At 36.6% G+C, this 18493-nt stretch overlaps 3 protein-coding genes across 3 annotated transcripts; 1 reads left to right on the top strand and 2 right to left on the bottom strand.

The window, feature by feature from the left end:
* Positions 1-459: 459 nt before the first annotated feature.
* On the top strand, positions 460-5284 carry LOC124413545 (synaptotagmin-4). The gene is made up of 5 exons (XM_046894217.1): positions 460-704; positions 1425-2119; positions 2496-2654; positions 2760-3077; positions 3244-5284. Exons 1-5 carry the CDS (start codon positions 653-655, stop codon positions 3361-3363), a joined length of 1344 nt encoding a protein of 447 aa, XP_046750173.1. The 5' UTR covers positions 460-652; the 3' UTR covers positions 3364-5284.
* Positions 5285-5963: 679 nt separating this feature from the next.
* Positions 5964-10121, bottom strand: LOC124413544 (dolichol kinase). Its single transcript, XM_046894216.1, has 7 exons — positions 9681-10121; positions 8340-8593; positions 7927-8147; positions 7645-7833; positions 7338-7547; positions 6925-7252; positions 5964-6764 (listed from the first exon to the last, which is right to left on the bottom strand). The coding sequence occupies exons 1-7, from the start codon at positions 9758-9760 to the stop codon at positions 6631-6633; spliced, it is 1416 nt and encodes a 471-aa protein (XP_046750172.1). The 5' UTR covers positions 9761-10121; the 3' UTR covers positions 5964-6630.
* Positions 10122-11502: 1381 nt separating this feature from the next.
* On the bottom strand, positions 11503-16153 carry LOC124413554 (chromobox protein homolog 5-like). The gene is made up of 4 exons (XM_046894230.1): positions 15603-16153; positions 14845-15100; positions 14332-14698; positions 11503-12839 (listed from the first exon to the last, which is right to left on the bottom strand). The coding sequence occupies exons 1-4, from the start codon at positions 15933-15935 to the stop codon at positions 12812-12814; spliced, it is 984 nt and encodes a 327-aa protein (XP_046750186.1). The 5' UTR covers positions 15936-16153; the 3' UTR covers positions 11503-12811.
* Positions 16154-18493: the final 2340 nt, after the last annotated feature.

Genomic DNA, 18493 nt, shown 5'->3' on the forward strand with positions numbered 1-18493 from the left:
AATTGCGTCTTTCAGCTCTTTCATTTTCGAAAGGTGGTAAATAAAACATATTACATAGCAAGTAGTCGACTTTGAAAGAGATCAACGCATCCTGATTTACGATTATCACTAATCAATAGAAAAGTACCCAGATGAGAGACAAAGATTTAATTTGTTGCTCAGTCATTTACGATAATAACTCATGGGAAATCTGATACTGTCTGGGATATATTATAACCCACTACTTCGTGATGACCTGCAGCATCAATTGAAAACTCTAGCATACACTAATGACGATTTTACGTTTCACTGCTTTTCTTATATGCATCGCGCGACATTTCAAACGGAATACACTTTACAATGAAGTCTCTTCGCATTGTTCTTTGACGGTATTTCGACGCTCGACGAGAAGTAACGGAGCGACGGGATAAGGTATGGTGGGCTATAGCTCCGTCCTGTAGCGAATCGCCATCCCCTGGAGATGGTCGGATTTGGGATCCTTTCGCGTCACTCGGCTCGGGTCGAAATTATTCTCGCGCACGCCCAGGTCTATTGATCGACGCACGATCGTGCCAGTCACAGAGTCGGGAGACCGCGACGTGGAAAATAGCAAGTGCACTGAGCATCAAAACGGGTTTTTGGATAAGCGTTTTTACTCTAAAGAACGACCAACATGGTCGGAGGAGTTCTCGAGGATGGTCCGCTGATACGGCCGGTTGATTCTGGTAAGTCTCCATTGACACGAGAAACCTGTAGAATCACAAAGGTATCTGACATCGTTTTGCTTTACCCTTTTACAAATTGGGAGTCGACCATAAACGCTGTACTTGTATATCTGTACATATAACTACACGTACAACCCTACCGCATCGATCTTTCCAAATGTGGGCATTTTATTCTAAAATTCATAAAATTTGGTTAAATCATTTACACCGCTGGTTTAATATTTCTGCTGTCAGTATTTTTGTGCAAAAAGCATAATACATTAGCGATTCCCTTGTTGTGTCTGTCAAATTTGCGTCAACAATATGGTGCACATTATATCATCCGATAATGAATGTTGTCCAGCCTTAATATTCAGAGTAAACGCAAAGAAATGTTAAACATAGCAGATATCCAATGAAAAATACACCACGAGGAATAGATTTTTGTTTTGAAAAACTTTCGACTGCAGTATTCAATCTACGCGTTGCGTAATATTTAAATCTAGCGATTAACTTCATGTATACGGGATGCGAAACTACGACGTACTGACATACATGTTGGCAGAGACGCGTTATCAATGCAAGGTTGTTTTTTCAAACAAATAGAATTTAACCCGCAATCTGGCAATTGCGTGGTGTTATTTGTCACGCAAAGAAGTGAGTCACCCCTACGGCCTACACAATCAACGCCCGTAATCAGATCTACAATTAAGCCGACGGTTTGCCCCCCTTGCGTTTCAGTTTCGACCGCCACCCTCGTAGCGTTATGCATTGGTGCAACTCTGCTTGTATGCGTGGCTGTCGCGACATGGTGGCTGTGCCGTCGACGCAGAGGTCACACCAAGCTGGGTCCAGACAAATCTTTGGCCTTTCGACCGCCCCACCGAAAGCCGACGGCGGTAAAGAGTCCCGGGAGCACCAGCCATTATCTTAAAAAAAGTCCGAGCCCAACTGGTCCGGCTAAAAGTCCTCCAGGTTCTGGAAGTCATACACCAAGTCCCATCGGGACACAGCCTACACAACAGGCAAACAACCAACCGACGCAGCCGCGATCGCCTCAGGGTGCTGGCACCCCCGTGCAAACACCATCCGGAGAAATAACTCTCACTATTGAAAACGAGAGAGACAAAGCTGAGCTTGAGAATAACGAGAAGACCGATAACGTAAACGTGAATCGGGATAGCAACAAAGATGGTCTGGGTCAGCTGGAGTTCAAATTACGATATCGGAGCGAGCAGAACGCGCTCGCTGTTACTGTGGTTAAATGCAAAGACCTTCCGGCTCGAGGGACAAATGCTACCAGCGATCCTTATGTCAAACTACAACTCCTACCCGACAAACAACACCGAGTGAAGACCAGGGTTCTTCGAAACACCAAAGATCCCGTGTACGACGAAGATTTCACCTTCTACGGTATATCCCAGAACCAACTACAGGTTCGTAGTCCGCAAAAGCGAGATGTAGACGTGTCATCAAGTAGTGAAACAATATTACAGGTTTAAATAGGAATTGTTTCGAAGACCCATGTAGCGCCCTTACGAAAAAATGCTATTATTGTCTTACCGAAGTGCGGGAGTAGGCAGTCTTCACTACTGGAAACCGGTGCTGCTCAATTACTGGATATTAACAGTCGGTTTTCGAAAGGGTCGGCTGTGTTAATTTGAGATTACTATCCCGTATCAAATTAAATAGCTATTGGACTTGCTTACTTATGAAATATAGACTCCGTCGAATAGATGAATAATGTCTAGTTTTCCTTTCAGTGCTTAGAATGAATCAATTGGATATTTATGAGAAATTTTCTCTTTGTAGAAAATGACACTTCACTTCGTGGTCCTCAGCTTCGACAGGTATTCACGCGACGACATGATCGGTGAGGTTGTCTGTGCATTGTCATCTGTCCCTGGTTTGGAGCAGGTTGACAATCAGCAATTGGCATTGTGTCGTGAAATTTGTCCTCGGAGTTTGAAGGTATCCCCGATACCCACTGCACGCAGTGCAGTGCAGTGCAGTCGCATGATGATATTTCGAGATGATCATATGAATTTCAAGATGAAATCAAATATTGGTTTCCAGATCCAATCGCAAGGAAGAGGCGAGCTTTTGGTCTCACTTTGTTGGCAACCTGGTGCCAGCCGCTTAACGGTAGTGGTTCTGAAAGCTCGCAACCTTCCAAAGATGGACGTGACTGGGCTGGCAGATCCCTACGTGAAGATGTACCTCCTCTATAATTCTCAACGCATTGCAAAGAAAAAGACACACGTCAAGAAGCGTACTCTTAGTCCTGTCTTTAATGAATCTTTCGTATTTGACATACCCAGCGGTGGTGACGGCCTCGGAAGTGTCAGCTTAGAATTTCTGCTACTTGATTGGGATCGCGTAACCAAAAACGAGGTGAGATCTAGATTGGGAATTGTATAGGGTAGAGTGGGGTGAAGTCAGGCAGAGCTCAAATTTTAACAATTACGGTAAGAAAATTTGATGAAAAATCCTGCTCCACTTTGACCCCTATCTTTGGTAAGTTTAACTTCCCGTCACTTTAATCGGAAATCTGTTTAAGGTGATCGGCCGGCTCGAGTTAGGGAGCGCGAAGAGTCAGGGGTCGGCTCTGAACCATTGGAACGAAGTGCGCAGTTCTCCGCGACGACAAATTGCTGATTGGCACAAACTGAGGGAGTAACCCGTCCTCGCAATCCCGATTTCAATCCCCATATTCCCTATTTCCCGTTTTTCTATCTTTTCTGAATCCCTTATTACCCTTCGCCGACAGCCCTACACTTTAGCGCATCCACTCTGTAAAGTTGTAAAATGTATGTTTTTTTTAACTATAACCTACTCAACATAACTTATAATATGGGCTTGAAGTGAATGTTTTATGGAAGAGCAGTCAGTGATTATGGTATTAGTATTATGAGAGAACATGGAAGAGAGTAAGTCGTACTATTCGCAGTTATGATAATAATAACATGGGGACCCATCGGATTAAGAGAACGAAATATTGAAATTCAATACTCAATAAAAGCAATGGGTGTATGGCAATCTACTATAAAAATTGAGAAAACTGAATTTTAATTCGACTGCAGCAGTGCTGCAATCGAACTTGAAAGCTCTTTCAAAGAAATTGTTATCATATAGAATATATGGTTGACCGACCTAATCCCCCGAATGTTTTATTGACCGATAATTAAGTCATTTCATATACGTTATACCTTATACGTTTGAGAGAATTGCTTTTGCACGTATTATTCACCTTCATTGTATAGGCCCGAAGATTTTTTAACTTAGAATATGATAACGTGATTCTTATAATTCAATTCCCGCATACACGTATTCTATAGTGTGTGTTTCACGTCTTATACAAACTGACGCCCTGTTTAAAAATATATAGAGAGTATTAAGAGCATAATATTCTCCAAATGCTTCCTGTGTAGAAGATCTGCACGAAACTTGGCATCAATCAAATTTAATGAAATGTTCAATTCTGTACTGCGCAAGGAGAAATATAATGGGTTAATGTTTTAGCTCATGCTAAGATGTACAAGTACAATATACTTGTGGTGATGAAAAATTTTATGTAAAAATTATGGAGCATGTTAAAAAATAGAGACTTATAATCGAGAATAAATACTAGAGAATTGATTGCAGACTTCGTTGGAAATAGAGGTAGAGAGAGAATTTTAATCTAGTACTTAAAATTCGAGGTACAGGATTGAGCGAATTTTCCATAAATTCTTTTGATGTTAGTTATCATTGTATTGTGACCAAACAAAATGAATGTATCGAAATTAAAATACAATTTAGGCATAATATTTAAGACGTCAGCCAGCAGTGATCATTAAGTTTGACGATAAATGCTCATGCATTTTGAGACAAGTGTGTGGAACCAGAGTCACCACTATTATAAAAACTTTGGTGACATATGCGATTTGAATTATTTAAAAGAAAAAGCTCAAGCAATTCTATAATACTTAACTGGCGATCGGATATTTCGTAAAGCCTAGATGACGATTGACGTCGTTCGTCTGATATTTTAGCTAGAAGCTTTCTGTTTTATTAACATATAGCTGTATATATTTAATATCAAAAGGATATAGAAACTATGTGCTGAATTTATAATTTATCATTTACAAATTCTGAATAACTTTGTTTGATTTGGATCAATAAAAACGAGTCAGGCATCGTATTTTATTTGACATGCATACGTACACATGTAATTCAAATGAACTATCGCACGCCCGCCCGCCCTGCGTGATATTTTACTTCTCAGCGAGAATTCACTATATGTGAAATTGTATACCATTTTTATCTTTTATCTTATGTTCATATAATATCCAGAAAAAGAAAAACTGTACATTCTATTTGTTCCACGCGTATGCAGGATATAAGCTGTTCCAGCATTTGATTGAATCATTGAATTTTCAAAGAGTTAACGATACAACAGTATAAATTACTAAATAAAAAAAAAAATAATAATAATAGTCTGCTAACGAAATTCGTAGAAAATAATCAAATCAGATAATCAGAATAATTACATTATTTGCACTATTGAAAATCAATGCTCGAATAATATGCAAATGATCGGCTAAAATTAGCTACACAAACCAACGATAAACTTGAAACCAAGAAAGTCAGAATATTTGCTTCACTAAAGTATGGGTGAAATGATAGTGACGGTTAAGTAGACTTACAATTAATAATTAGTTTTGTTTTTACGAAATTTGTCATTGGATGTTGTTTGATCAAAAATAGAAACAGTAATCGGAACTCACTCTATAAGTCCAGTGTTTCAAGCTTTCCAGCTATCAAGTCTGGTAAAAACAAAACCAACTAGCTGTAACATAATTGCCACAGTTTAATGCTCAAGATATTCGAGAGAAAATTGCATCACATTCAAGAAGATGCTTTTCCTTGATGTATTTTGACACTAAACTGGGCATATTTCACGATGAAAAATGTCAAATGACGTACTGTGCGGACAGATTTTAAGGGTGTGCCATCAATAAACCATTGAAAAACACTCGTGATATTATGTGTTCGGTTAATCCCTTCCAGAATAAACAGACTCACGGTCCAACTTTTAGAGAAAAGCATAGTTTGATTTTCGAAGAACGAAAGCCGGAAGAATTTCGTAAGTAATTAATATTGAAACCATCCCCATGAAAGATGACTTCAAGCAACAAAAAATCTTTGAATGACATTTTGATTTTCGATGGATTCTCGACAGGATAACTTCGTTGATGGAATAGAATCATACATGGTGTCACGTAGAAAAATATTTTATTTCTGTTATTCTGTAAAAAACGGTATATTATTACATATCAAGTAATTTAAAAAAAGAGCGTAATTCTGGAAATGCAAATGGGTATCTCAGAAATATAAAACACATTTCAATGCCTTAACGCAACATTCATCATAGTTATGGATTAAACATATTCACGACAGTGATAACCAAACGTAACAACACTTAGAATAATATTATATCTATAATTAGATACTGAATTGGATACTTGTGCATTGAAAAACCTGGCACAAATGTATAACTGTCATCCGTAACGATAAAAACTATAAATTTTTGGAATTCGGAATAATGGACAACTTCGAAATGACAAAAAAAAAAGATGACTGGCTAGATTTATATTATTTCATTCGACTAATCAGAATTAGTCGTTACTAGGTCAGACATGTCGAGTTTTTCTGTAGGAGATAATTTGATAAAATCATAAAGAAACTTTAATATTTACATACTTATGACTTTGCAATAATTTCCTATGTGCCAACAGCTTATTGGTATTAGATGTTAATTCAAAAATGAGGGAATTAATTACAAATAGTCTCGTATTTGTGAACATCCCTTCGCTAAGTGTTGATCGTACCTGGAAATTTGGAGTGTTCGAACGAAATACTAAATGATTGTCACAATTAAGTTCAAAATCATTCATAGCTGTTCTTAAACAATAAACGCGAGATAGGTCAGAATCGGCAATACCAAATTATCCACTTGATCTGTCCATGCTTCGACAAACGAAACTGCAATCACAGCCAGTGTGGCACGTAATAACAGCCAGAAATCACCAAAAAAACCTGAAATCAAAATTATTGCAACTTATTTAATAATCCACCAGACGAATAAGAACACACGTATTTACAGGTACTTTAAAGTATGTTAATCTGTATACTCAGAGCAAAAGAAATTACAAAAAAAATGTCCTGGGCATATGTCTGTATAAGTGAAATAACTTACCAAATGATGCAAGACTATACATGACAAAGAGTTGGCTACAAATACAAGCAATTGTTCCTTCCACGGATTTTAATGAACCTGACCATTTGTGTTTGCCATACTTGCTGCCAATAACACTGGCTGCTGTATCACCAATGCCTATACTCAATACTCCGCTCAGTAGAGACAGTAAAGTCAGATTGCTGGTTGGTGACCACAGAGGAAATGAAAGTCCTGCTAGCAAGTATAACGGTGTCAAAGATATGAGTGTATCTTTTTCATCTCCAAATACATAAAAGCCCCGTTGTAGAACTTCACTCAGCGGTGGTAGATTACAAAGTCTCATTAGCTGAAAGATGTGCTAGGTATAAATTGACCATCCACACAACACATGATCATTGAAACTAATGATCATTTTACACTTTTTTACACACCTCTAGCATTAGAAATAAGGCCATTATCAAACCACTGGCCACATAAAGTAGGGTTGGTTCGCTGATCAATCCAGGAATGTATACCATCACAGCTAACACGTGAAATGATTTTCTGGCTGAAGTTGTAGCTTTGGAATTGCACAAAATTTGATAGGATATCACTCCCATCCCCAGTACCAAACAGAGTAGCCAGTATAACACCATGAATACCTGAAAAATAATGGATAAAGAACCAGTTGCAGTTACCTGTTCTCCAAAAATGGGTTGAACACACTTCACTGGAGATATTGTAAAGCTAATTTTTTACCCTGTCAATTTTTTCGAAGATAAAACCCAACAACCACAAAAGTGGACTTTGATCAAGCAACAAGTGTAAAAGTGGAACAGCTCCCAGCAGGAGAATACCAAAACTTATTGCATAAAATGGTCCAGGTGAGCGTAACGACGGGAATGCCTTACATAAGATAGCAACTGTTGCTACAAACAAAACGGCTACCTATAATGTAGGAAATAGTTAGGGTTATATCACAAATGATGTAATGTGACTGAAATATTATTCTTGGTTCATGGAAAGAGATTGGGTACACACTTGTAATATGACAGTGGCGATATCTTGATTATGTATTGGAGGCAGATGATATCTCAGAGGTAGATTGGCAGCTGTGGAAAGTAGAAAGACAGTAGCAGCTTGCATCACTGCTGATGCTTCACCAATTGTGAAACAACCAGGAAAATGAGACATCAGTTGTAAGATTCCCCATGTGCCAAATGTTCCAACACCTAAGCCCCACGTCACACTCACAAGCAATCCTGCTCTTAAGTAATCAAAATAACAAATTTTAATAATGACATATTCACTAATTGCACTTTTACAAGTATCTTTCCGCCATACGAGTAGTAATTGTAGATTGCAAATAGTTTAACAGGATGTTCAGTGTGTTGCAACTCTCCAATTCCGAAAGATTGAGATAATTGATAGTGTGCATGAAAATGTACATTTACCTTTCTCTCCAAAGAGTAGAAATAATACAGATGTCAACATTGCTGGTAGGAAATATAAAACTTGAAAATCTTTAACAGCCGTTGTTTCTGTGGATAAACGTAGAATAAGGCAAAGGCAACTCATCACGAGGCCTATTCCAGTTATTCCTGTAAGTAAACATATCTCCGAATAGCTGCTGTCTTCCCTCAGAATTGTGATTGCGGCGCTGAGCCCAACCAATGGTGTAAGCCATAGTCCAAGTCCGCCGTTTTTTCTGTAATTATGACATCTTGGTAAATACGTTTCGAAAATCTGAAACTAAGACAAGAGTGCACTCTATTTAGAGGAGAAGACTATCTTTTTCGTGCTAAAACAGAAGTTTATTGATACCGGATGAATTAGATTCAAGCATGTACAGATCAGGATACATCCGGATCTACAAAGTGGATTAAATTCGCTTTCATGTGTTTTCATTGTCTATATCAAACATTTTAACAAGTAATACTGGCTTTGATTCCAGCACTCTTGATGTGCCATACATACTAATTGGAAGAATTGTTTATCATAAGTATAGTTGGCGTGAGGTCATGGCCTTGGGTTTGAGTCTTGTCTCGGTAGGGCCTTACTTCTTCCATTACATTGTTCATTATTGGGGGTCAACATGCAAACCTGCGATTCGATTTTGTTTACATGCCGCTTATACTAGACAATAATAGTATAAACAATACTTCTTTGTATCCGCATTTTGTACGTAACAATGTATGTTTGTCTAATGGACATAATTAATAGATTTCCATGAAAATTCCGAGAACGTAAAAACAATCTTCGTAAATTAAAGTACAACATTTAAAAAATGTGCATCATTAAGATATTTATTACTATATCTTAAACGAAAAACTATACTAGATTTATAACTCATGCTTCTTAAAATATAATTATTATCTTACAATTCCTCAAGGGAAAAGCGAATTGGGATATTTTAACCTTTACAACAACTGAGTAAAAAGCAACTATTATCATGCTAAATCGGGATTCTCGCAAACATGAAAGAGCCATTGTTAGATCTACTATTATTGTGGCTATTGTTTAGATGACACTGTAAATTTAGACAGACTGAAAATACATGAAAGAGATGCGGTTTTGGTACGTAGATATTCTTCATTTGTTCATTTAATACTAATTGCGTGCTATCGAAATAGTCTTTGATCATGAAAGAATTTTCTCACTTCAGCGCGTTATCAAGATATGATCAGGTCAAATTTTGTGTATAACAATGATGATGAGTAGATTTTGTGGCGGGTTAGGTTATGTTGTGTTATCTCTGAATTGTTAAAGTAAACAAGAAAGTACAATCAACTTACCTCTGCTGTATATTGTTATCGGTCAAGCTTCGAAACACCTTGTCATTGAAATTGTTGTAACTTTTGAGGAAAGCTTCCATTTTATATTCGTGAAGAGAAAATTACGAGATTCAGTTCAAACGGATGTAACACCACACCTCATAACTGATTAATAAACGAGCAGTATGTCAGGATTAGTTTTAAAGTATGTTCGCGTTTATCATAATTTTTCTCCCACTCCAATGATAGTGTGGATATCACATGGTATACGTCTTCCAAACAACAGCCCTATTCTACAAAATTCTATGCATAAGAGGATTCGTGCGTTTGTTCAAAATTAAGTAAACATTTCTGCGTAAAATATAACTAAATTCAATCGTGCTTGGCGAGAACTTTTCGTACGCGGAAATTCCAGACGCGGCGGAAGTATTTAACTACGCTTTACAACTACGCAGAAGCAATTATAATTTGAATTGAGAAAACAAAAAGAAGTAAAAAAAAAAGAAAGAAAAAAACAATCCGAGCTTACGAACCGTTGATAATTTTAGTTGCGAAATAAATCAATAAAATTTACGTAGGAAAATTAATGATGTAACGCGAATTGAACTTGAAATTACTACGTAGTATCCTGGCAAAAATAAAGATGAATCTTTTCTTATTAATGGTTCTCATTTTAACGCAAGTACGCCGGCAACAAATACTCTTTGACGTCACGGGCGTCAGAAAACAGCTACGCTTGTGGGCATTATCGGATTTAATAGAACTCTGATGATCGATATAAATTTAGTATGCCTAAGCGTTAGGAAAAATTTTCCAGATTATAAGTAGAAGGAAAAAGTAACTCTACTTATTAACGGGAATTAGTTATACCTACCCAAAACATGGAATCACGAGAAGTATCGGTTTCTCACCCTTTTGAATTCAAAGTAGTTTCCCTGCATAACTGTGTTTGCATGTTCTTCTGAATGACAATGTATTACATAAAATTTTAATGACTTCTATTCATCAACCCGTGGCCCAAGAGGTCAATTAATGCTCCAAGTTTCAATTTTATTTCGTTAATACACTTATATGACTTTTCTTATACAGTAAATTTCTTGTCAAGCATCACATATAAGAGTCTAGCAATACTGAAGCTTACTTAAAATAGAGTTCACACGACAACACTACCTTTCTAATGTATCTAAATATCTATACCCACCTCACACCTGACGCTCACCAAGAAATATCTATAGTATATTGTCTAATGATATTCTATTGAAGTGTGTTGACGACGTACAAGTTATGCTAATATGTACAAAATATTTGCTAGATGCCATTGAGAATGGAGTCACTATGTGTAGTAAATCATTGGTCATATCGATAACACATTGCAGAAAAGTGTATATACACATGTGAAGAAAGCGGTTAACAAGCGTACCAAAGCTGGCTTTAAGAGAAACTATTTAACTCAAATTAGAATGCAAATCACAGAATAACACTGTGCCAAGATCTTTCTTCGGTTTTACCTGATACTGCATTTGATATGAAAATGACAAGACTCTCTAAAAAATGTATGTATTTTACAAGTTTTTTTACTGCATGCGTACGCCTCAGCTGATTTTGTTTATCAATTAACCGAATAATATATTTGGGAATAAGCAATTTACTCTTTAATTAAACAACATAATGTATTTTATGCGGATACGACATCAAATGTATGCCGCCTCCCACCTGCCACTCATCTATTATTGCAAAATAAAGAAATAAAGTAATCATGGATGTGGCAGACATATTTTTTATATAGTATAGTATTTGTTAATAACTATACACATTTGTTCAAAATACAAGTTGGTTTTTATTCTTATTAATTATATTGTACTGACTTGATTTAGAATTGAATATTTTTTCCAAAGTCTGAACCAATCTATCAGTACGTATAGACTACTAGGTACTTCTTATTATCACTATTAGTGATATTCAATGTTTTTTGCATCCAGTTTTAGTTCGATTGATTTTTTCTTACAGATTATAGTATTGTATATATTACGTAAATACAAATCATAGATACATACGTATGTATTGATGGCTTAAAATATGCGCGTGAGTTGAAAGGCATTCTCCTCACGATAAAAATGTTCAACGATAACTTTGGTGTCCTGACATTAATTATAGCAGTTACTACATTATTCAAATGAAACGTTCTACTTAGTGTGAAATATAATTTCATATGACAAACATATAATACTTATTAACATACATCACACCATGTAATAGACATGGTAGTTTCAATTAAAAATATATGTGACTCAAAGTAATGTACATACCAGAATTAATAAAAGTCTGTTTGAAGACATCCTCTTTAGGGTAAAACCTGACTTTGTTTTTGTGCTTTCAAATTGAAAGTGATTAAGTTTCAAAATATTTTGAAGGTCTAATTTTTTGTAGAAGTCTCATATAGTAGAACCTCGATTATTGGACTCATTGTGGACCCGCCTCAAGTGAAAGTTTCATTGAACCCGGATAATGCGAATTAAAGATACGAATGCACATTTTTTAATTGAAATGTATATTAATGCATGTTAAGACAAAGTTGGAAGCGGACTTGAATAATCAAGGCTCTACTGTAATTAGATATAATAACAAAAAAAATATATAATGATATTAGTTCAGATGAAATTCAATTTAAGGTAAACATTTGTTCAAAGATGAATGGTACCTCAATAATTGGAACTTGAGATTTCTGTTCAATTTGGCTTAAACATATTTTATATATAAGTGTGTGTGTGTGTGTCTACCGGGGAAAAAAAGTGGGATAGAGTCTATAATAACACCAAACACGTCACTATATAATATTAGGATCACAGAACATAATTAGCAGTATTTCACTGAGCCAATTCCAACTGTCTTACATTTACAAAATAAAACTAACTGGATTGTGAAAATAAAGTAGATCACGAACAAAAAAAATTCAGAGCTGATCAAATACTCCTTCATTGATTGACTGTTCATTGTTGAACAAGATTTGCCTATAATAATTTCACTTTATTTGAACTCTTACTAGTTATGTTCTGTACCGCTTCATTCTTACAACGTATTCTTAAAGGTAAAAAATCCAACGAATAGTCCTCGTATGTAATGTGAAGCTACAATGATATATCTTGTTTTGCCATTTACTCATCGCACTGATGGTACGTTGCACTGCAAAGAAATGTTTGTCAATCGTTACCTGTAGATCACCCAACAGATGGGATTTATTAATCATTCACCACTTTCATTAACCAAGTATAACATTTCATCGTACGTGTTTTTATTCTTCTACTAGGTTGCTTACTTTTCAAGAGAATATTTCTGTAAATTCTAAAGAACAGTCGCAAATGTTCTATTTTCATTTTACTGATGTCATATAGGGTTAGTAATAACAGTGTGCTTGTGGATGTTCAATTATCCACAATTCTCAAAAATGATTTCATAAACAGTTATTAATCAATCACCATAACAATGTAATTTCAATAGGTTAAGAAGTTTTAATATGATTTATTAGTACAGAGGAAGTGTAGAGTCACAGCTTAGTTTTTTAATAATAATCTTGATCTACATTGCTATTGCAAATCACAGAAATATGCGCAAGCCCTTGTGCCACATATTTCCGCATAAAATGGGCACAGAAGGTATTATGCAATGTGGGCTCCAATAAAAGGAAACAAATCATGTAAATCATGTTATACACAATAGTTTGCTTACTTTTATAACACATACTCCTAATACCTTAAAATTAGAAAGAAAAAATCAAGTCTGAGCAATGTGTTAAAAGGGTTAAAGTAAAAACTATAAGTATCATGTGCATGAGCAATAGTGAAGTGATTAGTTTTGTGTAAGTCATTGGATGAGAAGCAATTGCTGTAACTCAGTTTTCTACACATTTACCACAACACAGCATGCATCAGCATATGAAAGTAATTTACATTTTACTCATTACATACAATAAGGAGCTAATTGTGTCATTCCTTAAAACTTCCCCAGAATTATGGATCCACTCAATATGTTGTTATACTTCAAATAGTGAATTACTTGTTAAAGGCATAGGGAAAGACTAATTAAGAATGAGTAAAGAAAAATTCAAAGCATTTTTCGAAACGCAAAAATTACCCTGTACAAGTGTAAAGTATAATTTCATTTTGGAAACACGAAGTTTAGAAGATCAAATATACAGAACAGATGTGCTAAAATACCGATTATGTAGGTAAAGTCAATAGTTACATTTCAGTTTAACTTGACTGTATCTAAGACTTTTAAGCTTATGAAAAAAATTGCATTGTCATGAATGTATTCGATGTTAATGTCGCAAGTATCTTTTCTTTCTTTCTGCTTAATTCTCCATCATCATTTTATTAAAGTGAAGATACTTGAACATAATCACACGTAAATATTATTTTGGGTAATTCATAGATAGCCAGGCAACATTAGTAGTGAGTGTAGAAACCAGAAATGTGATAGTTTTTCAGTGTTTGTATGTTGTATACACTTGGCGAAACATTTCAGTCAACAATAAAATAAAAATAGTGAAGATGTTCAGTACGGGTACGTTTGGTATGGTATACTTGTCAAATGTAGTAAAGCAGCAAAAACTGCATTATGATACCATCCATTACTGTAGGAGGTTTTCAATGATTTTTTAAATGGTCCAACTCACCGTTGTTTGTTGATATTGCGACGCGAGAGTCTTCGCCCAGGTTCAGTTGACATTAGAGTATACCGCTTTGTATGGGCTGGATTTGTTCGTAGTTCACGAATTTCAGTCTTTTTTGCGACTTCCACCTTGTCCATGAACCTTGATATTAGTTCTGGACAATTTAGATTCTCTTCAGGCTCCCAGGTGTCTTCAGCTGAACTGAATCCTTTCCATCGAATTAAAAATTCACGTGTATTATTTTTTTTGTGAAAGTATACTTCCAAAATTTTTTCAACTTCAAATTCTTTAGTATCTTCACTGGCTTTTGCACCATCTTCATTGCTAGTTTTGTTAGTATCTTCTCTGTGATTTTGTTCAGCTTCAGCATCTACGAGAAACACACTTTTTCAAACCTAAACCACATGAATTGTGATGTGGCATTTTGACACCATATTCTTACAGAATAGAATTTTTTTTAACAAACAATTTGGAAATATATAAGAATTCTGACTATTAATAAAGAAAACTTCTCACGGGTATTGGATTTCTTTTTGCCTCCAGATTTTACTGTTTTGGACTTAGCAGCATCTCTACTCTCTTTGGGTGTTCTGGGAGTTTTTTGGCTTTTCTCAACAATACTGTTATCTGCAACATCTGCAAGATATTCCTCAATCAGCTGTGGACAATTTAGATTCTTCTCCTGCTCCCACGAATCTTCATCATATCCTTTCCAACGTACCAGGAATTGACGGCGTCCCTTGATTGTACGTTGTCCAACTATTTTTAAAACCTGAATTTACAGAGAAAATTTTGTTGAATCATAACACACTGAAATTTCAACTCTTAGCATCATTTTATAAAATAATTCACAGTCTAATGAAAATTTGTTCATGACACACATGCGAGGAATTTGAACAGTAACAAGAAGTTTTTGATAGTTAGAAGGGAAAAAGTGTAAACATCTCAAAATGTACCATCATCAAATAATTCGGATTGAAGAAGTCTTTTGTGAAAGCTGAGTTTAAAAACCTATGATCTGATTCTGTTGTTACTTCAACTAATTACGGGAATAATTTAATTACAAATTTTGATAACCAAGTGTAATGATCCACTCTATTTTTCAACGAAAATACTGAATTTACTCAATGAAGCTCCAGCAAGTAGTAGTAGGGCAACAGAAAATAGTAGCGTAAAGTAACGAGGAGGTTGAAAAAAGTATGTAACCATTTACAAGCTGTTTAAGAGCCAGAAGTTTATTGGTATCTAACATGCTGTGATTTTCAAAAAATTACCTCATACTCTTCGTCGGTTAACTTGTTTACGGAGGTAGAAGCCTTGTCTTCGGATGTGGAGGCGGCGGAGACCTTCTGTGCGTCTTTTTTACGTCTTTTTACAGGAGACCCGTTCTCCTGTTCATCTGTCGGATTCTCCATACCTTCAGTCTGTTTATTAGATTCAGTTTGAGACCTACGACCCCTTTTTGGGGTTTTCTTAATTTTCGAAGCTTCATGTTCGGAGGATTCGTCGTCGCCGACAGCTCTGACGCCGGCGCCATTTTCTTCGGAATCACCCTCACTACACGTTCCAGATCTACCACGTTTACTTTTCATGCTCAATTTTCGCATAATAGTTTGCTGCCAAAAAATATTTATCCAGTAAACTGCGAAGGGTTAATGTCGATAATCGACCTCGTCGTGATGTATTTATAGCGGGAAAACCGCACGTAGATCTCACGGTCGAATCGTAAACAACGCGGAATTCAACGCCTCCAGTAAACCACCGAATATTTGGACGTACGATGATGTGTGTTCATGGAACACACCCATACGCACAAAAGCCTCGTATATGTGAACGATGTACGGGTACCCGTGGCAAGAAGCGCGGGAGCGGCAACGAGAGACGACACAACCCGCGGTGTAAGAAAAATAAGAGGTGGTCCGACTCACGCTGGATGCCTGATTATTTCACTAAGGTTCGCTAAGGTCGCAAGCGTCGAAAAGCCATCACCCACGGAAATTTGAAGCGTTTTTCAGAACAATTTGTATCCGCCCAAAAATCAACGTCCTCGTACAGTACAGTCCGTCAAGTCCACTTTCTGAATAAATTATGATCCTTGGGAGTGCTCAACTACGATACTTTCGAATACTGATACATTTCAATGATGGATACCTGTGCTGGCAGTCGGGTACACTGCACTACTTTCCAATTTTATCATATTGTAACAACGGGACAATTGAGAATTGCACCTGAACAAATAAACGGATTTGTGAGCAGAAATAATGTGATTAAACAGGTATGAAATAAAAATAGAGGAAAAATGCGTTTTCACAATTCAGCAAAACGACGCCATTATTATATATATTCTGGCTTATCGTCACGTGAGATACCTGGCGATGAGTCAGGGAACTTGAGTGAAATAATCACAGAGCTTTACATAGGGAGTGTAGGGGAGTTGGACCACCTCTTTTTCCTACACCGTGGCACAACCCGAAGTCAAACAAGGAACTGTTAAGTCCGGTGGCCACTGCACAAAAATAGTTGTCAGAGTTAATTGCGTTACTTGGAATCGTGATTCAACAGAATAAATATTTTCTTTCGTCTGACAACCGGAGATATCATACTGTTGTCGAAAATTAGTCAACAGCATTTTCAATTGGCTGCACAAGATTACATGTTATATTAGTATTATTTGTAAATGCATACAGACATGAAATGCTTGCACCGATAAGCGACGCATTGAGTATGCGTTCGTATGTATGTATATCAATTACCTTAATAATAAAAACTCAAATAGAGGGTATTTTTTGGGATTGCATAGTTACTTAAAAAATACTTAAAGGTCACCCTCTAAAGTTCGAGACAGGCAAGTCTGATCATTTAGTCAACGTCATTTACTTGTTAGTCATACCTTTCACAAACGTTCTCGGGTAATTTGAAAATTACAATATCATACGTACTGAAAACATTGAAAACACTCAATGAAAAGTACCACCGTGAATAAAGTGGTGCTACTTGTGTAACATCAATATGGCCAGTCAAATTAGAAATTTCAGAACAAAAAATAATGTGTTGTTAATGAACCAAGATCACAATCATGTTGTTGTTACGCTTGGATATAATTGAGCATTTTGCGAAAGCGAACCCATTATCATGAAACATGATCGAATCACGTGATTAATTCGTTAAGGAAGTGATTAATTCGTCATGTGTGGTGTGTGTGGTCAAGGCGCATATTGTAAAGGTAACACGCGACCATATTGCCGTGAGCACATTTCGCCGTGCGGCCTGTTGGGTACTTTAGTTTGGCGCTTTCATGAGCGGAGCGCTGCGGCGCAATTTTCGCGCATAAGATCAGCCGGTTGGGAGCGCTCGTGCTGCGCCTGCGTGGCGGCGAGTAAGCACGCGGCGCGCGGCTCGTTGGGCGGCGAGAAGCGAGCGGCGAGCAGTCTGCGACCAGCAGCCACAGCTGCGACCAGCTCCGAAAGAAAAAGAGAAACAAGGGATCACTGTCCTCCACTTAGGCCACACGAAAAATTTACAAAACGCAGTTTGTTAGACGTCACCTTTGTATTCATATCTTGAATTTCGGATCACGTATTGGGTTATCAAAAAATTTAAATGCAATGTATTTTTTCGCGTTGTTTACTGAAAGCGAACAAGTGTCAGTAGAATGAGCATTGCTACAAGTAACCAACGCATATTCGGCATTCGCGAGAACAAATTGTATTTAGCGACTAGTTATATTACAATTTTTGTCTAAATTTCTCATTATTGTCATTTACGCGTGAATTCAACTGAAGTTTAATTATATTCACGCACAAATATTCAACCGTCAGATTGGAAGGGTTGGAAAGTAGACCAAGCATGTTTGAAATACGTCGGATGCTCTACCGCTTGCAATGATGTGAGTGAACATATCGGCTACTGGCAAGGAGAAGAGTCTGTTTTAGAAAATACCAGAACAACCGTCCAACTTCCGAAATGCGTAACGAACGGGCTATCTCGCAAAACGTGTGGAAGATGATCTTTTTCGTCCGATACGTGAAGAACGCGCTATTTCACGCACATTGACTACAATAACTGTGATATTAATGATAGTAACCATGACATAACTGAAATAGTCTATTCTTCATGCATTTTGTGAGATAGACCGTTCTTAACGCATTTATCTGGATTGTCAAAG

Source organism: Diprion similis, chromosome 12 (assembly GCF_021155765.1).
Source record: "Diprion similis isolate iyDipSimi1 chromosome 12, iyDipSimi1.1, whole genome shotgun sequence".
Taxonomy (NCBI): domain Eukaryota; kingdom Metazoa; phylum Arthropoda; class Insecta; order Hymenoptera; family Diprionidae; genus Diprion; species Diprion similis.

What these genes read in the sequence shown, in the direction of transcription:
- LOC124413545 (XM_046894217.1), top strand. Translation starts at nt 653, where the DNA reads ATGGTCGGAGGAGTTCTCGAGGATGGTCCGCTGATACGGCCGGTTGAT. An exon ending in GATACGGCCGGTTGATTCTG is followed by an intron (nt 705 to 1,424) that starts GTAAGTCTCCAT and finishes CTTGCGTTTCAG; the next exon opens with TTTCGACCGCCACCCTCGTA. An exon ending in TATCCCAGAACCAACTACAG is followed by an intron (nt 2,120 to 2,495) that starts GTTCGTAGTCCG and finishes TTCTCTTTGTAG; the next exon opens with AAAATGACACTTCACTTCGT.
- LOC124413544 (XM_046894216.1), bottom strand. Translation starts at nt 9,760, where the DNA reads ATGGAAGCTTTCCTCAAAAGTTACAACAATTTCAATGACAAGGTGTTT. An exon ending in CCTTATTTCTAATGCTAGAG is followed by an intron (nt 7,253 to 7,337) that starts GTGTGTAAAAAA and finishes CACATCTTTCAG; the next exon opens with CTAATGAGACTTTGTAATCT. An exon ending in GTATAGTCTTGCATCATTTG is followed by an intron (nt 6,765 to 6,924) that starts GTAAGTTATTTC and finishes TTTTGATTTCAG; the next exon opens with GTTTTTTTGGTGATTTCTGG.
- LOC124413554 (XM_046894230.1), bottom strand. Translation starts at nt 15,935, where the DNA reads ATGCGAAAATTGAGCATGAAAAGTAAACGTGGTAGATCTGGAACGTGT. An exon ending in CAAAAAGAAATCCAATACCC is followed by an intron (nt 14,699 to 14,844) that starts GTGAGAAGTTTT and finishes TGTTTCTCGTAG; the next exon opens with ATGCTGAAGCTGAACAAAAT. An exon ending in CGCAATATCAACAAACAACG is followed by an intron (nt 12,840 to 14,331) that starts GTGAGTTGGACC and finishes ATTTCTTTGCAG; the next exon opens with TGCAACGTACCATCAGTGCG.